This window comes from Pleurodeles waltl, chromosome 7 (genome assembly GCF_031143425.1).
Source record: "Pleurodeles waltl isolate 20211129_DDA chromosome 7, aPleWal1.hap1.20221129, whole genome shotgun sequence".
Taxonomy (NCBI): domain Eukaryota; kingdom Metazoa; phylum Chordata; class Amphibia; order Caudata; family Salamandridae; genus Pleurodeles; species Pleurodeles waltl.
In genome coordinates, this window is record NC_090446.1 from 90,413,684 (window position 1) to 90,438,954 (window position 25,271).

Genomic DNA, 25,271 nt, shown 5'->3' on the forward strand with positions numbered 1-25,271 from the left:
AGTAGTCGTACCCCCAAGGTAAGAGTCCTATGACACAAGAAGCTTTTGCAGTTTGGGGCAGGAGGAATACACTCTAACACCACCCTGTTGTCAAGGACCTGGGGGGCACCACATGGGGGTTAGGGCTCACACTAACAGAGGACAGCAGCAGGGTTATGGGCAGGTCAATTTGGAACTGCTGAACTGGCCAGTGGCAGGGAGAGAGGTCCCTGCTAGCTCGCATCCCTGTAGTTCAAACAGGAGGTCAGCCATTGACCTTGGAGTCACTTCGGAGGTTCTGGGTTGAGGGCAAGCAGGTCCAGTCTTCCTAAAGGGTCTTCAGGCAGCAGGCAGTCCTTCTTCTGATTCTTCAGAGGTCCAGGAATCTGAATGGAGGTCTGTAAGGTCCACTTTTATGCCCACTGCCAACCTTTAGGTGGAGGACAATCCCCTGACCACCCCAAACCAGTTCTGGTCAGTTCTTCCCCTCTCACTTGGTTTGGAGCTAGCCTGACTAGAGTGACAAAAGGAAGACAGGCCTAGCTGTGACCTTTATCTGCCAGTGACAGTGTAGGCATTCTTTGAAGCTCAGTAAGGGTCTGTTCAAAGACCCCAGGCCATCCTGTTAAGGGAGGAGACCCCATGCCCAAGACCCATTGTCCACTGTCTGGGAGCAATACACATGTCAAGACAGTGGAGTCATTAGGGTCCAGGTGACAGCTGGGCACTACCAGGAAAGCCTTTTGCTTTTAGGTAGGGAAAATGACAGTTTTCTAAAAGTGTCATTTCCAAAACAGTAATATAAATTCAGACTTTACCACTAAGTTGGATTTAGCATGCATTTAAGATGAGTCATATATTCAGTTCTTTAGCTAGTTCAGAACTGAATTTAATACGTACTAAATATAATAGTGTAAGTCAATGTTAACCTATGGAAGAGCCAGCCCATAGGCCGGATGTGTTGGACGCTTTTCATTTCCAGGACATGTACAACATTAAATATACATATCCTACTTTTAAATACCATAGTCCCTGCCCCCTGTCCTATCTAAAGAGTAACTTTAATAGTTTTTAAAAAAGCAAGGTTTTAGCCCTGGCAATAGGTTTATTTTGCCAGGTCGAATAGATAATTTGAAACTGCACACCCAGTCTGCAGTGGCAAGCCTGGAGACGGAGTAAAGTGCATAGAGTATTAAAGCCAGTAAAAATAGAGTTCAGGAAAAAGGCACAAAAGTTTGAGGTGGCCTTTCAGAAAGGGCAGATTTCCAATAATGGCCAAATAGTCCCAGGAACAAGGAGCGGTATAAGTCCTGGGATGTACACAGCCTATCGATATCACAGGCTTTTTTGCAGTAGACAAATGCGCACCTCACATAAAAAAAGAGTAGTGGATATAAGGAGGAGACAGGTTTGCACTGAACATGTCTCTGTGAGATATAGGTTCTGCTTTAAATTATCTCATGCTGGTATCTGCTAAACATTTCTACATGTGGCGCACATGTGGGTAAAAGAAGTGACACCAAATTCCACTGATCAGCTTTCACTACAGAATCATTTCACAAAGGATGAGATGGGGAAATGGCGGAGCACGCTGAATTGGTGCGCAGGTGCTGGTCCACGACAAAGACCTTGGGCAGCTTACCCTCTCTACATGCACACTGGGGAGGATGGTGAGAGGGCAGCATCACTGCCATGCAGAGAGATGAAGAGGGCTGACAGAGATAATTCATTAGAGGACACGTATAGATGGAGATATTCTTGCCCGCCTCGCTGTGTGAGGGAGCAACGATGCCGGAGATCTTGTTGGGTGTGCTACTGGCTGCTTCTTTCCCTGCGGCATCCAGGATGTGATTGTTGGTGCACGATGGTGCTGTGCTAATGTGAAAGAGGATCACTAGAGGAGGTAGAGATGTCTGCCATGACATGCACTGGGCAGGTCAGGGGGGATCAGTGTGCCAGTGGAGGACTGCATGGGTCTCCGCAGACCAGGTCAGCCTGATGCTGCTGTGGACCGCAGCATCAGGCTGAAGAAACATGGTTTCTGGACAGCCAGCAGCACTGGAGAAGAATGCTGCAGGTTTGTGGCAGACAGAAAAGCACCACAAAGAGGCCACAATCAAGCCCAAACAGCCCAAGGAACTCAAATCATTGGGGGACAGTTCCAGGACAACATTTAGAGGACCTGTGCATGCTACAACGCACGCAGAAGCGAGTATGTTTATCAGGGGAGCAGACACTAATTCATCGGGAGAGGATGACTCTCTGCTAGTGCAGGGACAGACCCCCACAATTTCACCCCTATCTTTTGCATTGTCTCAGCGGCATTTGCAAGGCACTTTGAAATAGGGCTCTTTTGGGAGTAGCTTCAGGCCTTGGGGCCCGGCCTGGACCTCTGCCCTGGGCCTGTGCAAAAACCTTTGACTGACTTTTTTGTCAAATGGTCAGAGGGTTTACGTAAGGACTCAAAGCATCTAAATCTACCAGGCTTTTGGAAGCACTGCTCACAGGACTATTATAGATCACTGGGCACTCCGCCAGCAGATTAGGTCTCTACTCAGGTGGGAATCTCTGTGCCTGCCTTGAAGCAGAAGCAGGACTTGGGGTGCAGAAGGGTGGACTCTTCTCCTGAGTCAGCAGCAAAGTTGGTACCTCCCATAATACAGTCTGATGGATGGGTGACAGATCCGTGCATAGAGGTGGTGGTACCAGAGTATAAAACTATTACATTGGCGGTCTTTGAAGCTTCAAAGTTGGGGGCTGTGTGGGTGTGGTTGGGCACATAAGGCAAGCCACCCACTCTTGCTGATGTTTAATCACTACCAGAGAAAGATAGCTACTTGCCTGCTAGTGATGGCCTGGCTTTCGATTCACTAGTAATGCCGGATACTTTTTTTTCATTCTGGGATTTCTCAGAAGGGGAAAGCTCCATGTTTGTAATGGGCACTGACTCAGAATCAGAGGTGTCCAACAAAACATGTTTAGAGGACATGGCATTACGTGAAGAGGCCACTAAAGTTACATTTGATAAGGAGGGCGTTGGTGAACAAGGTAAAAAAGCACAAGGAGAAGCCCAATAGGGCATCAGGAAGGCTAACTTCTGCATCTCCAAGTACGTCTGCTCTTGAACTCTGAGTTAGTTTGGATGATGCGCTAATGAACTTTTAGCTATAGCATACAGTGGAACAGAGAGCCCAAAAATTATAGAGGGTCAATCTCGGGCTGAGCTTTTCTGCCTGGTGATTGAATATCCTAAATGGGTTGGTAATTGCGAGCTGGATATAGCGGAGGTATTATTCGAGCAATTAACTGCTGCCTGTATGATATTACAGAAGAAAATATGGCACAGGTTATATCTGCACTGGCAGTCTAAACACCCTATGTTTCTAAAATAGCAATGTGATGGGATAGTTGTTATCATCTCAGATTAGAGATAGACATTCTGGGACTGCCATCACAAGCATTCAGAACTCAGCCAGTGAGATAATGCTAGATCCAGCAGGTATTTAAGCCACATTTCATGAATTTAATTTAGCCCTCTATTCAGAGGACAGTCCTCCTTCACACAAGGTTGTTAATGACAACTTGAATGCTTTGAGCCTACCCTGCGTATCTACCAGTCAACCATTCAATACTGGATGCACCAGTCACCTCGATGGAGAATAAAGAAGCATTGCTTAAGTTGGCTTTGGGTGAAGCATTAGGTCCAGATTTATTTCATACCGAGTTTTATAAAGCTTTTGCATAATTCTCTGTTCTTTTTGTCCTTGTTTCCAGCATCATGGGGTGAAATGTACATCTCAGTTTAAAAAAAAAAAAAGGATAAAGACATCTTAATTTTAGCTCATTTTGTCTGATTTATTTGATAAACTTCTAAGCCAATCCCTTCCTCATGCATTCAAAGCTTGGCCAAACATTTGCCCCTACAACATGGTAAAGAATGCACAATGAACTCTGAGTTCAGTCCATCATCACTATCTTTATTCCCATAACAGCAAAATTCCCACTGTATCTCTGGAATATACAAAAATTATGATGTATTTGTATTTGAGCTGTTTTTGTTATCCATGACTAACCATCATGGCAGTTAAGGATGCTGATTGTTTCTCCTCCTAAAGCAGCACCATTCTATGGACCGCCATCTTTTTTGCTATGTATGGCATTTTTATCTAGGAATATTCTAATTTCTGCTGTTTCCAAATAAAAAATATGTGGAATAAAATACCCCCAGCCGTATATTATAAGGAAACTGCAAGTTGAACGTTTAGAGGAAGGAGGCCAAAAGCCTAGGTCCTTTATAAGGTCATTGAACGCAGAGGTGACTTGCAATATCTTTTTAATGTACAGAAATTGGTATTTTATTCCTAATAAATGCCTGGTCACATAATTACCCTTTGTACAGACCACTTGCAGACAATAAAATAAGGGCAGAATCTATATCGTGAAATTAAGCTCACCAAAAAGCTGTAGTAATTTTTACAAAACAGTACTAGGATTAGTATAATGGAAGTCAAATTAAAAACATGTTGTACCTCTGATTGTGCAGGAACATGGAGAGAATGTTTTTTCCCCCTAAAGACCTATAGTGTGACAAAATGTTTTAAAAAACTTACCAATAACATCTATTGATCACTTTTTCTTTTTTAGAAAAAATATAAACGGAAACACCACTTACTGTTTTTTTTGTTTTAACTGCTGTTATAAGTATGCTCCATGATCCTCTTTTCACTTTGGCTTCTGGCTATGAATGCAGGCATTGTGAGATCAGAACTGAACTGTAACAACTTATTACCATTGAGCAGCTACGTAATTTTTTAGGTCAAGCACGCAAGCGCTTTTATCTGTTGTAAGTCTTGTGGGCTTTTCCCCATGCCTATCACTTTCACTCGTTCCTGGGATTGCCTTTCAAAAATCCTTTATCATTGGTAAATGCTTTACGTTTGTCCATCATGAGGGCAGTTTTGTTACCGCCTTGCAGAGTGACCCTGTTACATGGATAATTGCACTATTGCTGATACGTTTGACTGTGAGAGAACTTCTTTTTCCTTTTGTGTTTCTCCTTCGCGCTCATGCTCATGGCGGCCATGGCACTTTGAATCAGATTGCTTATGTCAACTGTTTTACTTTTACTTTTCAATTTAAGTGGCAACAAAAGTCCAGTTAGGATTTTTTTATTACAGGTGATTAGGGTAGTAATGTAGCCTGTAAAAAAGACATTAGACCTGGGCTTTTTTTAACAGGGATTGCAGCCTCCGATTTAATATAAATAAATGTATGATTATATAAATAAATATATGTTTTTGATTTATTTCACATTACAATGGAGCTGCATACTATCCAAAAGCCAGGAACAATTCTCTTGGTGCCATTAATATGTTGTGCATGGAAATAATTGAATGTTGCTGACGCTGAGAATTGTAGACTTGCTCCTCAATATAAACGTTTAAAAAAAATCACAGACTTAAAAAAAAATTGCACATTGCGTAACACGTTGTTAAGGGCATATCTAACAGCCAAGAAACATTATTTGCAGTTAATTTGTGTTTGATTTTTTTCTATTGTAGGCTGCAAAACAAATCCAAATTATTGTCAAAGCAGGAGACAATGGTTCCCCAGCCTTGTCATCATCAGCGACTGTTAATATATTCGTTGAAGATGGCAACAACCATATGCCTGTCATTATTGACCAAAAAGTAAGTTATTCTAGTTACACGTTGTGGCTAGCAAGACATGCAAACCATACTTTAATCAAACTGGATGTTTATCAGTGTATAGCTAACTCTGATCCTCTGGATGCTGCTCACAATTGTGGAAATATGTTTCTGTCAAGTTGTTGCTCACAGTTACTCTGTGATCCTATGTTGCTTATGCATGTGTCTTTGCCCTTGTTCCGCGTGAGGATGCAAGATTCTGGATTACGTTCTTCAGTGGTTTACCATTTCCCATGGGCAAATTGTTCTTTTGACCATTATCTGTCTTGTACATGAATTGCCACCGACCTTTTTGCTTAACCATAAATTGACGAACAAAACTGGTGTTATATTCTTTTACAGTAAAGATATGTAGATCCTGAGCTAGTTCAATACCCCTAAAAATTAAAATCTATTTTATGTTCCCACATTGTAAATCAAACACATCACTTCATTTTAATTTGTAGAAGGAAATAACCAAATGCAGCAGCAGGGAGTATGCGCAAAAACATCCAATATCATTTTGGCCATACAAGTCTTTACAAAAGCCCTTTTCTTGGCTGCTTAGCTGGGCAAAAACGTCTAGTACTGTTGATTTATATGAAAGTAATGCTTGACATTCTACTGTAAAATGTTGTAAATCCCATATCGGTAGACATACTGCAGAATTTTAAGACATTTTTCCAATTCAATAATGTTCAGGTGTATGCTTAAAAAATCCAGAATCAATAATGTTAAGGCGTGTGGTTAAAAAATCCAGAATTCAATAAAGTTAAGGCGTGTGCTTAAACAATCCAGAATTCAATAATGTTAAGGCGTGTGCTTAAAAAATCCAGAATTCAATAATGTTCAGGCGTATCCTTAAAAAATCCAGAACAATCATACATGTCCGTTATTGTGATGCTTCACTCTACTCATTCTTGCCACCTCCCCCACGATCACCTGAAGAGCAGAACATTTGCAGGTATCAGGTTAGAAGTAGAGGAGGCTGAATCTGGGTTATCACTGGAAAGAATCATCCTCGCACAAGTGGAATCAGCCAAGGTGTTCCTCAAGATGGTCAAAAGAATGCATGATCAAGTGTCAGCGTCAAACGTGCCATCTACTGTAGAGGAAAACAGTTCTCTTTAACCTGTCCAGAATCTCTAACAAGCACCAATAATCAGCATTCTAGAGAATGTTGCTTGATTTAATGACCTCTGCTCAGTGTTTGAGATGTATTGTGACATCATTCAACTGGATGGTCCTTTTAATGATGAGATCCATTGCAGAAGACCGCAGGCTGGTTGGTCAGACCCTTTTATCATAAGTGACCAGGTCACTGAAGAAGCATACTCTATAATATGCTGAGTTTCTTTTGTTCTTTACTGTCGCTTTGCCCTCTGCTTTCCTCTGGCATTGACTGCCTTCAGAATCTGATACTTTTCAGTGGCTCCTAAGGAGTAAGTTGTTTATACTGAATGTGGTTCTCCCCTGTATTTCTTCCTTCACAGACAAACCCCTCATGATTTTCCGGCACAGGTGATCACATTTTGTGGCACACAATTGCACTTTTTGCGACATTATTGTGGCACTTTATTTTACTGGCAATCATTCCTTTTCAGCCTTAACTTAATGGAAACTAATTCCTCAGCGTATTCCGTCTTGGGATATCTGAGGATGTTTGTTTGCTATTGTCATTTATTTTATCTACATCAGCCCTATACTGATTCTGCCAGGATTCAGAGGCATAACCTGCTAGTTATCAAAAAACGTTAGCAGCAAGGGCTTAACCCCTCAAGTTACTTGGTGCATAAACACCCAGATCTAGATCTACAAAGGTTTTGCACCATGTTTGTATTACTTTTTTAGCGCACTCCCAATGGAAAATCCTAGCAACACACCCTGCAGGAATTCTGCTGCTTGCTCAAAATGTTCCCCGCAAGAACTCACAGCAGCCCCTCACTCTCCACTCTATCACAGACCATTGCACTCCCCACTCTCCTGCCTGCAAACTGCACCCATCGCAGTTCTCTTTCCAGGAGCACCACTTACCTCCAGAAGGAAAACTCTTCACCTCTCCTTCTCCATTATGCAGGTATTCTCTGTGCCCTTCTGGGCAGTCACTGAACCCTGCCTTTACTCCCTGCTGGAGCTGTCTGCACCCTCACAATGCTTCATACAGGAGGATGAGCCTTCATATGTCTTCTGCCTGCCTGATGACCCAAGAACTGAGGAGCATGACTGACTTGATGCCAACCCTGCCAGCCAGCCTGATGCACCTGTGCCTTGAGGAGCAACTTACCGGTCCTGCCACTGCAGCATCCAAGAAACTGGGAGAGCTGCCAGTGCTTTGCAGATTGCCAAGAAGAACTCTTTTGGAGCAAAGGAGCTGCTTCCCTGCATCTGCAGGCAACCCAAGTAAGAACTGTGAGGACCAGGACTACCAGAAACCCGATGCTGGACATCACTACTGCTCCAAGCCGCCAAGCTTGAGCTAAAGTAGGCCAAGGGTGTCAGCGTGGTCCCCAGGCCCTTCAGGGTCAAAGCCCACCTTGAGCTCACCCACCACAGACTTCCCAACGGCGTCTGCAGCCTCTTCTGCAGACCCCCCCTCCAATGTGACTGACCTGGTGACAAAGACCCGATGCTTCAGGACACCTCTGCATCCATCCACCACGGACAGAGAAGAAAAGAACCATGGGTGTCCCCACATCTCCCAGCCTCGTGAGACCTGAGGCCAGTGGTTGGCTTGGTCAGACTGGGCCCCTAGTTGCCTCTTGAGGCCTCTTTCTGTAGGCCCCCTCCAACTGAAAGTAACTCCAGTACAGACCTAATGCCAAAAGACACCACAGCACCTGAGCCCCACAACCCGGGGAGAAGTAGACTGTAGGAAGTTGGCTCTGTATGTGCTATTTCAAAGTAAGGAATAGCATGCACAGAGTCCAAGGGTTCCCCTTAGAGGTAAGATAGTGGCAAAAAGAGATAATACTAATGCTCTATTTTGTGGTAGTGTGGTCGAGCAGTAGGCTTATCCAAGGAGTAGTGTTAAGCATTTGTTGTACATACACATAGACAATAAATGAGGTACACACACTCAGAGACAAATCCAGCCAATAGGTTTTTGTATAGAAAAATATCTTTTCTTAGTTTATTTTAAGAACCACAGGTTCAAATTCTACATGTAATATCTCATTCGAAAGGTATTGCAGGTAAGTACTTTAGGAACTTCAAATCATCAAAATTGCATGTATACTTTTCAAGTTATTGACAAATAGCTATTTCAAAAGTGGACACTTAGTGCAATTTTCACAGTTCCTGGGGGAGGTAAGTTTTTGTTAGGTTAACCAGGTAAGTAAGACACTTACAGGGCTTAGTTCTTGGTCCAAGGTAGCCCACCGTTGGGGGTTCAGAGCAACCCCTAAAGTCACCACACCAGCAGCTCAGGGCCGGTCAGGTGCAGAGTTCAAAGTGGTGCCCAAAACACATAGGCTAGAATGGAGAGAAGGGGGTGCCCCGGTTCCGGTCTGCTTGCAGGTAAGTACCCGCGTCTTCGGAGGGCAGACCAGGGGGGTTTTGTAGGGCACCGGGGGGGACACAAGTCCACACAGAAATTTCACCCTCAGCAGCGCGGGGGCGGCCGGGTGCAGTGTAGAAACAAGCGTCGGGTTTTCAATGTTAGTCTATGAGAGATCTCGGGATCTCTTCAGCGCTGCAGGCAGGCAAGGGGGGGATTCCTCGGGGAAACCTCCACTTGGGCAAGGGAGAGGGACTCCTGGGGGTCACTTCTCCAGTGAAAGTCCGGTCCTTCAGGTCCTGGGGGCTGTGGGTGCAGGGTCTCTCCCAGGCGTCGGGACTTTAGGTTCAAAGAGTCGCAGTCAGGGGAAGCCTCGGGATTCCCTCTGCAGGCGGCGCTGTGGGGGCTCAGGGGGGACAGGTTTTGGTACTCACAGTATCAGAGTAGTCCTGGGGTCCCTCCTGAGGTGTTGGATCGCCACCAGCCGAGTCGGGGTCGCCGGGTGCAGTGTTGCAAGTCTCACGCTTCTTGCGGGGAGCTTGCAGGGTTCTTTAAAGCTGCTGGAAACAAAGTTGCAGCTTTTCTTGGAGCAGGTCCGCTGTCCTCGGGAGTTTCTTGTCTTTTCGAAGCAGGGGCAGTCCTCAGAGGATGTCGAGGTCGCTGGTCCCTTTGGAAGGCGTCGCTGGAGCAGGATCTTTGGAAGGCAGGAGACAGGCCGGTGAGTTTCTGGAGCCAAGGCAGTTGTCGTCTTCTGGTCTTCCGCTGCAGGGGTTTTCAGCTGGGCAGTCCTTCTTCTTGTAGTTGCAGGAATCTAATTTTCTAGGGTTCAGGGTAGCCCTTAAATACTAAATTTAAGGGCGTGTTTAGGTCTGGGGGGTTAGTAGCCAATGGCTACTAGCCCTGAGGGTGGGTACACCCTCTTTGTGCCTCCTCCCAAGGGGAGGGGGTCACAATCCTAACCCTATTGGGGGAATCCTCCATCTGCAAGATGGAGGATTTCTAAAAGTTAGAGTCACTTCAGCTCAGGACACCTTAGGGGCTGTCCTGACTGGCCAGTGACTCCTCCTTGTTTTTCTCATTATCTTCTCCGGCCTTGCCGCCAAAAGTGGGGCCTGGCCGGAGGGGGCGGGCAACTCCACTAGCTGGAGTGTCCTGCTGGGTTGGCACAAAGGAGGTGAGCCTTTGAGGCTCACCGCCAGGTGTGACAATTCCTGCCTGGGGGAGGTGTTAGCATCTCCACCCAGTGCAGGCTTTGTTACTGGCCTCAGAGTGACAAAGGCACTCTCCCCATGGGGCCAGCAACATGCCTCGGTTTGTGGCAGGCTGCTAGAACTAGTCAGCCTACACAGACAGTCGGTTAAGTTTCAGGGGGCACCTCTAAGGTGCCCTCTGGGGTGTGTTTTGCAATAAAATGTACACTGGCATCAGTGTGCATTTATTGTGCTGAGAAGTTTGATACCAAACTTCCCAGTTTTCAGTGTAGCCATTATGGTGCTGTGGAGTTCGTGTTTGACAGACTCCCAGACCATATACTCTTATGGCTACCCTGCACTTACAATGTCTAAGGTTTTGTTTAGACACTGTAGGGGTACCATGCTCATGCACTGGTACCCTCACCTATGGTATAGTGCACCCTGCCTTAGGGCTGTAAGGCCTGCTAGAGGGGTGTCTTACCTATACTGCATAGGCAGTGAGAGGCTGGCATGGCACCCTGAGGGGAGTGCCATGTCGACTTACTCATTTTGTTCTCACTAGCACACACAGGCTTGTAAGCAGTGTGTCTGTGCTGAGTGAGGGGTCTCTAGGGTGGCATAAGACATGCTGCAGCCCTTAGAGACCTTCCTTGGCATCAGGGCCCTTGGTACTAGAAGTACCAGTTACCAGGGACTTATCTGAATGCCAGGGTGTGCCAATTGTGGATACAATGGTACATTTTAGGTGAAGGAACACTGGTGCTGGGGCCTGGTTAGCAGGGTCCCAGCACTCTTCTCAGTCAAGTCAGCATCAGTATCAGGCAAAAAGTGGGGGGTAACTGCAACAGGGAGCCATTTCTTTACACAAGCCCCCCCCAGCCCACAGGCCAGGAGACTCAGCCCAAGCTGGGAGAGTCTTCCTAGTCTGTCAGGCGAGGAAGAGTAGGAGAAATAGGCTGGTTAGTTGCAGGGCCTACTCTGCCTTACATCCTTCTGTTCAGGTCATTCCCTTTGGGGAACTGACCTACTTCCACAGTGATAGGACCTAGTCTGAATTGCCTCTTGTCTGCCTCTTCAATGTCTCCACCCATTCTTTCTATTTTGGTCTTAGAGGTATCCACCTCTGCTAACCTTATCTTGGCCAGGGTTACCCCTAGCTTACCCAGAGAGGTTACCCAGAGCTGGAGTAACCCCACCATGACCAATAGGGTAAGGGGGCCTAACTTGCTATTTGGCATGGGGTCAGACCACCATGCTAAGGATAGTGCAGCCATAAAGGCTAACACCCAGCAGAGGCCACTGACATCTGTCAGTGCCCAGAACCACACCTTTAGCTCTTCACCTAAAAGGGAAGGGGCTACGTTACAGGCCTCTTTGGGTTCAGGTTGCCTGTCTGCTGTATTAGAGTGGGGGTTTACCACATCTTGTAGTAAACACCCTTCTTCCACTCTTTCTTCTGTTAGCTGAGGAGCCACCCACTCAGGTTTAACAGTTGCCTGACTAGCCAGGACTTCTTGTGGGTCAGGTTGGACTTTATCCGGGCCATTTTTGGAGTTCTCCCCTACTGGAGCAGCATCTCATTGGCTTGCTGTAACCTTGGCTAAAGGTTGTCCACCCTTCCTACTCTGTTTTCTTTTCTTCTTCTTCTGGGGCCTGCTTGCATTTACTGCAGAGGCAGGACGTCCAGAATCCTTGGGAGAGGACTGGCACTGGACCAGTTCCTCTCTTGGGCTCTGACTAACCTCTGGGTAGTCATTTCCAAGGAGACAATCAAGGGGGAGGTCTGTACTGACTACTACCCTTCTCCAGCTAAGAGTGCCACCCACTTCTATGGGTACTAAAGCCACAGGCCTCTTAGTGACCCTGTCTAGGCTAACTCTTACCCTGGCAGTCTCACCTGGGATGTACTGGTTTGAGAGCACCAGCCTGCCATGCACAATAGTGTGACTGGCACAAGTGTCTCTCAGGGCAGTGGTTGGGATTCCATTCACTAGTAGGTGGTGGAAGTGTCTACTTCCCTCTGGAATCTCCAACTCACCTGTTGGGCCCTGTTTCCAGTTGAAGGCTATGAAGACCTCCTCATCTGAGGAGTCATCTCCCATGGCTACACTGGTTACCCCTGGAATTTTGTTCTGGGGTTTGTTTTTGGGACAAGAAGTGTCCTTGGTGTGGTGCCCAGACTGTTTACAGTTGTGGCACCATGCCTTAGTGGCATCCCAGTTCTTACCCTGGTACCCACCTTTGTTTTGGGTTGTGTCTTGGGGCCCACCCACCTGTTCTGGTTTTTGGGGGCTGTAGGAAGTTGGCTCTGTATGTGCTATTTCAAAGTAAGGAATAGCATGTACAGAGTCCAAGGGTTCCCCTTAGAGGTAAAATAGTGGTAAAAATAGATAATACTAATGCTCTATTTTGTGGTAGTGTGGTCGAGCAGTAGGCTTATCCAAGGAGTAGTGTTAAGCATTTGTTGTACATACACATAGACAATAAATGAGGTACACACACTCAGAGACAAATCCAGCCAATAGGTTTTTATATAGAAAAATATCTTTTCTTAGTTTATTTTAAGAACCACAGGTTCAAATTCTACATGTAATATCTCATTCGAAAGGTATTGCAGGTAAGTACTTTAGGAACTTCAAATCATCAAAATTGCATGTATACTTTTCAAGTTATTCACAAATAGCTGTTTTAAAAGTGGACACTTAGTGCAATTTTCACAGTTCCTAGGGGAGGTAAGTATTTGTTAGGTTAACCAGGTAAGTAAGACACTTACAGGGCTCAGTTCTTGGTCCAAGGTAGCCCACCGTTGGGGGTTCAGAGCAACCCCAAAGTCACCACACCAGCAGCTCAGGGCCGGTCAGGTGCAGAGTTCAAAGTGGTGCCCAAAACACATAGGCTAGAATGGAGAGAAGGGGGGTGCCCCGGTTCCGGTCTGCTTGCAGGTAAGTACCCGCGTCTTCGGAGGGCAGACCAGGGGGGTTTTGTAGGGCACCGGGGGGGACACAAGTCCACACAGAAATTTCACCCTCAGCAGCGCGGGGGCGGCCGGGTGCAGTGTCGAAACAGGCGTCGGGTTCGCAGTGTTAGTCTAAGAGAGATCTCGGGATCTCTTCAGCGCTGCAGGCAGGCAAGGGGGGGGTTCCTCGGGGAAACCTCCACTTGGGCAAGGGAGAGGGACTCCTGGGGGTCACTTCTCCAGTGAAAGTCCGGTCCTTCAGGTCCTGGGGGCTGCGGGTGCAGGGTCTCTCCCAGGCGTCGGGACTTTAGGTTCAAAGAGTCGCGGTCAGGGGAAGCCTCGGGATTCCCTCTGCAGGCGGCGCTGTGGGGGCTCAGGGGGGACAGGTTTTGGTACTCACAGTATCAGAGTAGTCCTGGGGTCCCTCCTGAGGTGTCGGATCTCCACCAGTCGAGTCGGGGTCGCCGGGTGCAGTGTTGCAAGTCTCACGCTTCTTGCGGGGAGCTTGCAGGGTTCTTTAAAGCTGCTGGAAACAAAGTTGCAGCTTTTCTTGGAGCAGGTCCGCTGCCCTCGGGAGTTTCTTGTCTTTTCGAAGCAGGGGCAGTCCTCAGAGGATGTCGAGGTCGCTGGTCCCTTTGGAAGGCGTCGCTGGAGCAGGATCTTTGGAAGGCAGGAGACAGGCCGGTGAGTTTCTGGAGCCAAGGCAGTTGTCGTCTTCTGGTCTTCCGCTGCAGGGGTTTTCAGCTAGGCAGTCCTTCTTCTTGTAGTTGCAGGAATCTAATTTTCTAGGGTTCAGGGTAGCCCTTAAATACTAAATTTAAGGGCGTGTTTAGGTCTGGGGGGTTAGTAGCCAATGGCTACTAGCCCTGAGGGTGGGTACACCCTCTTTGTGCCTCCTCCCAAGGGGAGGGGGCCACAATCCTAACCCTATTGGGGGAATCCTCCATCTGCAAGATGGAGGATTTCTAAAAGTTAGAGTCACTTCAGCTCAGGACACCTTAGGGGCTGTCCTGACTGGCCAGTGACTCCTCCTTGTTGCTTTCTTTGTTCCCTCCAGCCTTGCCGCCAAAAGTGGGGGCCGTGGCCGGAGGGGGCGGGCAACTCCACTAAGCTGGAGTGCCCTGCTGGGCTGTGACAAAGGGGTGAGCCTTTGAGGCTCACCGCCAGGTGTTACAGCTCCTGCCTGGGGGAGGTGTTAGCATCTCCACCCAGTGCAGGCTTTGTTACTGGCCTCAGAGTGACAAAGGCACTCTCCCCATGGGGCCAGCAACATGTCTCTAGTGTGGCAGGCTGCTGGAACTAGTCAGCCTACACAGACAGTCGGTTAAGTTTCAGGGGGCACCTCTAAGGTGCCCTCTGTGGTGTATTTTACAATAAAATGTACACTGGCATCAGTGTGCATTTATTGTGCTGAGAAGTTTGATACCAAACTTCCCAGTTTTCAGTGTAGCCATTATGGTGCTGTGGAGTTCGTGTTTGACAGACTCCCAGACCATATACTCTTATGGCTACCCTGCACTTACAATGTCTAAGGTTTTGTTTAGACACTGTAGGGGTACCATGCTCATGCACTGGTACCCTCACCTATGGTATAGTGCACCCTGCCTTAGGGCTGTAAGGCCTGCTAGAGGGGTGTCTTACCTATACTGCATAGGCAGTGAGAGGCTGGCATGGCACCCTGAGGGGAGTGCCATGTCGACTTACTCATTTTGTTCTCACTAGCACACACAGGCTTGTTAGCAGTGTGTCTGTGCTGAGTGAGGGGTCTCTAGGGTGGCATAAGACATGCTGCAGCCCTTAGAGACCTTCCTTGGCATCAGGGCCCTGGGTACTAGAATAACCAGTTACAAGGGACTTTATCTGAATGTCAGGGTGTGCCAATTGTGGATACAATGGTACATTTTAGGTGAAGGAACACTGGTGCTGGGGCCTGGTTAGCAGGGTCCCAGCACTCTTCTCAGTCAAGTCAGCATCAGTATCAGGCAAAAAGTGGGGGGTAACTGCAACAGGGAGCCATTTCTTTACACAAGCCCCCCCCAGCCCACAGGCCAGGAGGCTCAGCCCAAGCTGGGAGAGTCTTCCTAGTCTGTCAGGCGAGGAAGAGTAGGAGAAATAGGCTGGTTAGTTGCAGGGCCTACTCTGCCTTACATCCTTCTGTTCAGGTCATTCCCTTTGGGGAACTGACCCACTTCCACAGTGATAGGACCTAGTCTGAATTGCCTCTTGTCTGCCTCTTCAATGTCTCCACCCATTCTTTCTATTTTGGTCTTAGAGGTGTCCACCTCTGCTAACCTTATCTTGGCCAGGGTCACCCCTAGCTTACCCAGAGAGGTTACCCAGAGCTGGAGTAACCCCACCATGACCAATAGGGTCAGGGGGCCTAACTTGCTATTTGGCATGGGGTCAGACCACCATGCTAAGGATAGTGCAGCCATAAAGGCTAACACCCAGCAGAGGCCACTGACAGCTGTCAGTGCCCAGAACCACACCTTTAGCTCTTCACCTAAAAGGGAAGGGGCTAAGTTACAGGCTTCTTTGGGTTCAGGTTGCCTGTCTGCTGTATTGGAGTGGGGGGTTACCACATCTTGTAGTAAACACCCTTCTTCCACTCTTTCTTCTGTTAGCTGAGGAGCCACCCACTCAGGTTTAACAGTTGCCTGACTAGCCAGGACTTCTTGTGGGTCAGGTTGGACTTTATCAGGGCCATTTTTGGAGTTCTCCCCTACTGGAGCAGAATCTCCTTGGCTTGCTGTAACCTTGGCTAAAGGGTGTCCACCCTTCCTACTCTGTTTTCTTTTCTTCTTCTTCTGGGGCCTGCTTGCATTTACTGCAGAGGCAGGACTTCCAGAATCCTTGGGAGAGGACTGGCACTGGACCAGTTTCTCTCTTGGGCTCTGACTAACCTCTGGGTAGTCATTTCCAAGGAGACAATCAAGGGGGAGGTCTGTACTGACTACTACCCTTCTCCAGCTAAGAGTGCCACCCTCTTCTATGGGCACTAAAGCCACAGGCCTCTTAGTGACCCTGTCTAGGCTAACTCTTACCCTGGCAGTCTCACCTGGGATGTACTGGTTTGAGAGCACCAGCCTGTCATGCACAATAGTGTGACTGGCACAAGTGTCTCTCAGGGCAGTGGTTGGGATTCCATTCACCAGTAGGTGGTGGAAGTGTCTACTTCCCTCTGGAATCTCCAACTCACCTGTTGGGCCCTGTTTCCAGTTGAAGGCTAGGAAGACCTCCTCATCTGAGGAGTCATCTCCCATGGCTACACTGGTTACCCCTGGAATTTTGTTCTGGGGTTTGTTTTTGGGACAAGAAGTGTCCTTGGTGTGGTGCCCAGACTGTTTACAGTTGTGGCACCATGCCTTAGTGGCATCCCAGTTCTTACCCTGGTACCCACCTTTGTTTTGGGTTGTGTCTTGGGGCCCACCCACCTGTTCTGGTTTTTGGGGGCCTACAGAGGACTCTTTTTCTTTGTTTCTAGTGTCACCCACCTTCTCCTGGGGAGATTTTGTAACCCCTTTCTTTTGGTCACCCCCAGTGGAAGTTTTGGTTACCCTAGTCTTGACCCAGTGGTCTGCCTTCTTTCCCAATTCTTGGGGAGAAATTGGACCTAGGTCTACCAGATACTGATGCAACTTTTCATTGAAGCAGTTACTTAAAATGTGTTCTTTCATAAACAAATTATAAAGCCCAACATAGTCACACACTTCATTTCCAGTTAACCAACCATCTAGTGTTTTTACTGAGTAGTCTACAAAATCAACCCAGGTCTGGCTCGAGGATTTTTGAGCCCCCCTGAATCTAATTCTATACTCCTCAGTGGAGAATCCAAAGCCCTCAATCAGGGTACCCTTCATGAGGTCATAAGATTCTGCATCTTTTCCAGAGAGTGTGAGGAGTCTATCCCTACACTTTCCAGTGAACATTTCCCAGAGGAGAGCACCCCAGTGAGATCTGTTCACTTTTCTGGTTACACAAGCCCTCTCAAAAGCTGTGAACCATTTGGTGATGTCATCACCATCTTCATATTTTGTTACAATCCCTTTAGGGATTTTTAGGATGTCAGGAGAATCTCTGACCCTATTTAAGTTGCTGCCACCATTGATGGGTCCTAGGCCCATCTCTTGTCTTTCCCTCTCTATGGCTAGGATCTGTCTTTCCAAAGCCAATCTTTTGGCCATCCTGGCTAACTGGATGTCCTCTTCACTGGGGTTATCCTCAGTGATTTCAGAGGTGTTGGTCTCTCCTGTGAGGGAACCAGCATCTCTGACTATTATTTTTGGAGTCAGGGTTTGAGGGACCCTGTTCTCCCTAGATAGGACTGGTAGGGGGGAATTGTCCTCCAAGTCACTATCCTCTTCCTCTGAGTTGCCACCCTCAGAGGGGTTGGCCTTTTCAAACTCTGCCAAAAGCTCCTGGAGCTGTATTTTGGTAGGTTTGGGGCCCATTGTTATTTTCTTTATTTTACAGAGTGACCTTAGCTCCCTCATCTTAAGATGGAGGTAAGGTGTGGTGTCGAGTTCCACCACAGTCACATCTGTGCTAGACATTTTGCTTCTAAAAGTTGGAATACTTTTTAAGAATCTACAACTGGTTCTAGAATCTAATTCAAACTTTTACAAACTTTTAAACTCTAAAAGAAATGCTAAACAGGATCTAACACAAGGCCCTAGCAGGTCTTTTAAGAATTTAGAAAACTTTTCAAATTGCAAAAATCAATTTCTAATGACAATTTTGGAATTTGTCGTGTGATCAGGTATTGGCTGAGTAGTCCAGCAAATGCAAAGTCTTGTACCCCACCGCTGATCCACCAATGTAGGAAGTTGGCTCTGTATGTGCTATTTCAAAGTAAGGAATAGCATGTACAGAGTCCAAGGGTTCCCCTTAGAGGTAAAATAGTGGTAAAAATAGATAATACTAATGCTCTATTTTGTGGTAGTGTGGTCGAGCAGTAGGCTTATCCAAGGAGTAGTGTTAAGCATTTGTTGTACATACACATAGACAATAAATGAGGTACACACACTCAGAGACAAATCCAGCCAATAGGTTTTTATATAGAAAAATATCTTTTCTTAGTTTATTTTAAGAACCACAGGTTCAAATTCTACATGTAATATCTCATTCGAAAGGTATTGCAGGTAAGTATTTTAGGAACTTCAAATCATCAAAATTGCATGTATACTTTTCAAGTTATTCACAAATAGCTGTTTTAAAAGTGGACACAGTGCAATTTTCACAGTTCCTAGGGGAGGTAAGTATTTGTTAGGTTAACCAGGTAAGTAAGACACTTACAGGGCTCAGTTCTTGGTCCAAGGTAGCCCACCGTTGGGGGTTCAGAGCAACCCCAAAGTCACCACACCAGCAGCTCAGGGCCGGTCAGGTGCAGAGTTCAAAGTGGTGCCCAAAACACATAGGCTAGAATGGAGAGAAGGGGGGTGCCCCGGTTCCGGTCTGCTTGCAGGTAAGTACCCGCGTCTTCGGAGGGCAGACCAGGGGGGTTTTGTAGGGCACCGGGGGGGACACAAGTCCACACAGAAATTTCACCCTCAGCAGCGCGGGGGCGGCCGGGTGCAGTGTCGAAACAGGCGTCGGGTTCGCAGTGTTAGTCTAAGAGAGATCTCGGGATCTCTTCAGCGCTGCAGGCAGGCAAGGGGGGGGTTCCTCGGGGAAACCTCCACTTGGGCAAGGGAGAGGGACTCCTGGGGGTCACTTCTCCAGTGAAAGTCCGGTCCTTCAGGTCCTGGGGGCTGCGGGTGCAGGGTCTCTCCCAGGCGTCGGGACTTTAGGTTCAAAGAGTCGCGGTCAGGGGAAGCCTCGGGATTCCCTCTGCAGGCGGCGCTGTGGGGGCTCAGGGGGGACAGGTTTTGGTACTCACAGTATCAGAGTAGTCCTGGGGTCCCTCCTGAGGTGTCGGATCTCCACCAGTCGAGTCGGGGTCGCCGGGTGCAGTGTTGCAAGTCTCACGCTTCTTGCGGGGAGCTTGCAGGGTTCTTTAAAGCTGCTGGAAACAAAGTTGCAGCTTTTCTTGGAGCAGGTCCGCTGCCCTCGGGAGTTTCTTGTCTTTTCGAAGCAGGGGCAGTCCTCAGAGGATGTCGAGGTCGCTGGTCCCTTTGGAAGGCGTCGCTGGAGCAGGATCTTTGGAAGGCAGGAGACAGGCCGGTGAGTTTCTGGAGCCAAGGCAGTTGTCGTCTTCTGGTCTTCCGCTGCAGGGGTTTTCAGCTAGGCAGTCCTTCTTCTTGTAGTTGCAGGAATCTAATTTTCTAGGGTTCAGGGTAGCCCTTAAATACTAAATTTAAGGGCGTGTTTAGGTCTGGGGGGTTAGTAGCCAATGGCTACTAGCCCTGAGGGTGGGTACACCCTCTTTGTGCCTCCTCCCAAGGGGAGGGGGCCACAATCCTAACCCTATTGGGGGAATCCTCCATCTGCAAGATGGAGGATTTCTAAAAGTTAGAGTCACTTCAGCTCAGGACACCTTAGGGGCTGTCCTGACTGGCCAGTGACTCCTCCTTGTTGCTTTCTTTGTTCCCTCCAGCCTTGCCGCCAAAAGTGGGGGCCGTGGCCGGAGGGGGCGGGCAACTCCACTAAGCTGGAGTGCCCTGCTGGGCTGTGACAAAGGGGTGAGCCTTTGAGGCTCACCGCCAGGTGTTACAGCTCCTGCCTGGGGGAGGTGTTAGCATCTCCACCCAGTGCAGGCTTTGTTACTGGCCTCAGAGTGACAAAGGCACTCTCCCCATGGGGCCAGCAACATGTCTCTAGTGTGGCAGGCTGCTGGAACTAGTCAGCCTACACAGACAGTCGGTTAAGTTTCAGGGGGCACCTCTAAGGTGCCCTCTGTGGTGTATTTTACAATAAAATGTACACTGGCATCAGTGTGCATTTATTGTGCTGAGAAGTTTGATACCAAACTTCCCAGTTTTCAGTGTAGCCATTATGGTGCTGTGGAGTTCGTGTTTGACAGACTCCCAGACCATATACTCTTATGGCTACCCTGCACTTACAATGTCTAAGGTTTTGTTTAGACACTGTAGGGGTACCATGCTCATGCACTGGTACCCTCACCTATGGTATAGTGCACCCTGCCTTAGGGCTGTAAGGCCTGCTAGAGGGGTGTCTTACCTATACTGCATAGGCAGTGAGAGGCTGGCATGGCACCCTGAGGGGAGTGCCATGTCGACTTACTCATTTTGTTCTCACTAGCACACACAGGCTTGTTAGCAGTGTGTCTGTGCTGAGTGAGGGGTCTCTAGGGTGGCATAAGACATGCTGCAGCCCTTAGAGACCTTCCTTGGCATCAGGGCCCTGGGTACTAGAAGTACCAGTTACAAGGGACTTTATCTGAATGTCAGGGTGTGCCAATTGTGGATACAATGGTACATTTTAGGTGAAGGAACACTGGTGCTGGGGCCTGGTTAGCAGGGTCCCAGCACTCTTCTCAGTCAAGTCAGCATCAGTATCAGGCAAAAAGTGGGGGGTAACTGCAACAGGGAGCCATTTCTTTACAGGGGCCTACAGATGACTCTTTTTCTTTGTTTCCAGTGTCACCCACTTTCTCCTGGGGAGTTTTTGTAACCCCTTTCTTTTGGTCACCCCCAGTGGAAGTTTTGGTTACCCTAGTCTTGACCCAGTGGTCTGCCTTCTTTCCCAATTCTTGGGGAGAAATTGGACCTAGGTCTACCAGATACTGATGCAACTTTTCATTGAAGCAGTTACTTAAAATGTGTTCTTTCATAAACAAATTATAAAGCCCAACATAGTCACACACTTCATTTCCAGTTAACCAACCATCTAGTGTTTTTACTGAGTAGTCTACAAAATCAACCCAGGTCTGGCTCGAGGATTTTTGAGCCCCCCTGAATCTAATTCTATACTCCTCAGTGGAGAATCCAAAGCCCTCAATCAGGGTACCCTTCATGAGGTCATAAGATTCTGCATCTTTTCCAGAGAGTGTGAGGAGTCTATCCCTACACTTTCCAGTGAACATTTCCCAAAGGAGAGCACCCCAGTGAGATCTGTTCACTTTTCTGGTTACACAAGCCCTCTCAAAAGCTGTGAACCATTTGGTGATGTCATCACCAGCTTCATATTTTGTTACAATCCCTTTGGGGATTTTTAGGATGTCAGGAGAATCTCTGACCCTATTTAAGTTGCTGCCACCATCGATGGGACCTAGGCCCATCTCTTTTCTTTCCCTTTCTATGGCTAGGAGCTGCTTTTCCAAAGCCAATCTTTTGACCATCCTGGCTAACAGGGGGTCATCTTCACTGAGAGCATCCTCAGTGATTTCAGAAATGCTGGACCCTCCTGTGAGGGAAGCAACATTTCTGACTATCATTTTTGGAGACAGGGCTTGAGAGGCCCTGGTCTCCCTATTTAGGACTGGAAGGGGGGAATTGCCCTCCAAGTCACTAATTTCTTCCTCTGTGAAGTCATCCTCAGAGGGGTTGGCTTTTTCAAACTCTGCCAACAGCTCCTGGAGCTGAATTTTGGTAGGTCTGGAGCCAATGGTTATTTTTTTGATATTACAGAGAGACCTTAGCTCCCTCATCTTAAGATGGAGGTAAGGTGTGGTGTCGAGTTCCACCACATTCATCTCTGTATCAGACATTATTTTGCTAAAAGTTGGAAGACTTTTTAAAGAATCTAAAACTGTTTCTAGAATCTAATTTCAAACTTTTAACAAACTTTTAAACTCTAAAAGACAATGCTAAACAGGGACTTAACACACAAGGCCCTAGCAGGACTTTTAAGAATTTAGAAAACTTTTCAAATTGCAAAAATGAATTTCTAATGACAATTTTGGAATTTGTCGTGTGATCAGGTATTGGCTGAGTAGTCCAGCAAATGCAAAGTCTTGTACCCCACCGCTGATCCACCAATGTAGGAAGTTGGCTCTGTATGTGCTATTTCAAAGTAAGGAATAGCATGCACAGAGTCCAAGGGTTCCCCTTAGAGGTAAGATAGTGGCAAAAAGAGATAATACTAATGCTCTATTTTGTGGTAGTGTGGTCGAGCAGTAGGCTTATCCAAGGAGTAGTGTTAAGCATTTGTTGTACATACACATAGACAATAAATGAGGTACACACACTCAGAGACAAATCCAGCCAATAGGTTTTTGTATAGAAAAATATCTTTTCTTAGTTTATTTTAAGAACCACAGGTTCAAATTCTACATGTAATATCTCATTCGAAAGGTATTGCAGGTAAGTACTTTAGGAACTTCAAATCATCAAAATTGCATGTATACTTTTCAAGTTATTGACAAATAGCTATTTCAAAAGTGGACACTTAGTGCAATTTTCACAGTTCCTGGGGGAGGTAAGTTTTTGTTAGGTTAACCAGGTAAGTAAGACACTTACAGGGCTTAGTTCTTGGTCCAAGGTAGCCCACCGTTGGGGGTTCAGAGCAACCCCTAAAGTCACCACACCAGCAGCTCAGGGCCGGTCAGGTGCAGAGTTCAAAGTGGTGCCCAAAACACATAGGCTAGAATGGAGAGAAGGGGGTGCCCCGGTTCCGGTCTGCTTGCAGGTAAGTACCCGCGTCTTCGGAGGGCAGACCAGGGGGGTTTTGTAGGGCACCGGGGGGGACACAAGTCCACACAGAAATTTCACCCTCAGCAGCGCGGGGGCGGCCGGGTGCAGTGTAGAAACAAGCGTCGGGTTTTCAATGTTAGTCTATGAGAGATCTCGGGATCTCTTCAGCGCTGCAGGCAGGCAAGGGGGGGATTCCTCGGGGAAACCTCCACTTGGGCAAGGGAGAGGGACTCCTGGGGGTCACTTCTCCAGTGAAAGTCCGGTCCTTCAGGTCCTGGGGGCTGCGGGTGCAGGGTCTCTCCCAGGCGTCGGGACTTTAGGTTCAAAGAGTCGCGGTCAGGGGAAGCCTCGGGATTCCCTCTGCAGGCGGCGCTGTGGGGGCTCAGGGGGGACAGGTTTTGGTACTCACAGTATCAGAGTAGTCCTGGGGTCCCTCCTGAGGTGTTGGATCGCCACCAGCCGAGTCGGGGTCGCCGGGTGCAGTGTTGCAAGTCTCACGCTTCTTGCGGGGAGCTTGCAGGGTTCTTTAAAGCTGCTGGAAACAAAGTTGCAGCTTTTCTTGGAGCAGGTCCGCTGTCCTCGGGAGTTTCTTGTCTTTTCGAAGCAGGGGCAGTCCTCAGAGGATGTCGAGGTCGCTGGTCCCTTTGGAAGGCGTCGCTGGAGCAGGATCTTTGGAAGGCAGGAGACAGGCCGGTGAGTTTCTGGAGCCAAGGCAGTTGTTGTCTTCTGGTCTTCCGCTGCAGGGGTTTTCAGCTGGGCAGTCCTTCTTCTTGTAGTTGCAGGAATCTAATTTTCTAGGGTTCAGGGTAGCCCTTAAATACTAAATTTAAGGGCGTGTTTAGGTCTGGGGGGTTAGTAGCCAATGGCTACTAGCCCTTAGGGTGGGTACACCCTCTTTGTGCCTCCTCCCAAGGGGAGGGGGTCACAATCCTAACCCTATTGGGGGAATCCTCCATCTGCAAGATGGAGGATTTCTAAAAGTTAGAGTCACTTCAGCTCAGGACACCTTAGGGGCTGTCCTGACTGGCCAGTGACTCCTCCTTGTTTTTCTCATTATCTTCTCCGGCCTTGCCGCCAAAAGTGGGGCCTGGCCGGAGGGGGCGGGCAACTCCACTAGCTGGAGTGTCCTGCTGGGTTGGCACAAAGGAGGTGAGCCTTTGAGGCTCACCGCCAGGTGTGACAATTCCTGCCTGGGGGTGGTGTTAGCATCTCCACCCAGTGCAGGCTTTGTTACTGGCCTCAGAGTGACAAAGGCACTCTCCCCATGGGGCCAGCAACATGTCTCGGTTTGTGGCAGGCTGCTAGAACTAGTCAGCCTACACAGACAGTCGGTTAAGTTTCAGGGGGCACCTCTAAGGTGCCCTCTGGGGTGTGTTTTGCAATAAAATGTACACTGGCATCAGTGTGCATTTATTGTGCTGAGAAGTTTGATACCAAACTTCCCAGTTTTCAGTGTAGCCATTATGGTGCTGTGGAGTTCGTGTTTGACAGACTCCCAGACCATATACTCTTATGGCTACCCTGCACTTACAATGTCTAAGGTTTTGTTTAGACACTGTAGGGGTACCATGCTCATGCACTGGTACCCTCACCTATGGTATAGTGCACCCTGCCTTAGGGCTGTAAGGCCTGCTAGAGGGGTGTCTTACCTATACTGCATAGGCAGTGAGAGGCTGGCATGGCACCCTGAGGGGAGTGCCATGTCGACTTACTCATTTTGTTCTCACTAGCACACACAGGCTTGTAAGCAGTGTGTCTGTGCTGAGTGAGGGGTCTCTAGGGTGGCATAAGACATGCTGCAGCCCTTAGAGACCTTCCTTGGCATCAGGGCCCTTGGTACTAGAAGTACCAGTTACCAGGGACTTATCTGAATGCCAGGGTGTGCCAATTGTGGATACAATGGTACATTTTAGGTGAAGGAACACTGGTGCTGGGGCCTGGTTAGCAGGGTCCCAGCACTCTTCTCAGTCAAGTCAGCATCAGTATCAGGCAAAAAGTGGGGGGTAACTGCAACAGGGAGCCATTTCTTTACATAGACCACCATTTTCTCCACATGCCAGAGGACCTCAAGGGTCAAGCCCCCCTGTGGTTTCCCCTGGACTGACCTTCCAGGCCCAGCATGCAGAAACATCTAGACCGGACTGTCCCCCATTGAAGTAAATTGGACACCCGACACCCTAACACACCCCTGCACATGGACGCCCCAGAGCCTCCCAAGGTGACCTGTTGGTGTGGCCTTAGACCCTGCCCAATACTCACCTTAAGTCCTGGAGAACAGTCCCGTAAGTAGGTGTGAAGTGCCCGAATGCAGTACATGTTTTTCCCACATAGGATAACATTACTGCACCCAAAAATTGCAACTTTTGAAAACTGTAAAAATCTATATCTCAAAAAGTACTCACCTGATTCCGATGATCTTTTTATCAA

General features: G+C 47.9%; 1 protein-coding gene across 2 annotated transcripts in view; it reads left to right on the top strand.

The window, feature by feature from the left end:
- The window catches only part of CDH26 (cadherin 26), a 319,857-nt gene that overhangs the window by 167,548 nt on the left and 127,038 nt on the right, over positions 1 to 25,271 (top strand). For both annotated transcript variants that reach the window (XM_069243134.1, XM_069243133.1), the window contains exon 6: positions 5,541 to 5,669. In XM_069243134.1, the coding sequence (XP_069099235.1) occupies positions 5,541 to 5,669 (129 nt within the window). The remainder of the gene's footprint in view (positions 1 to 5,540; positions 5,670 to 25,271) is intronic.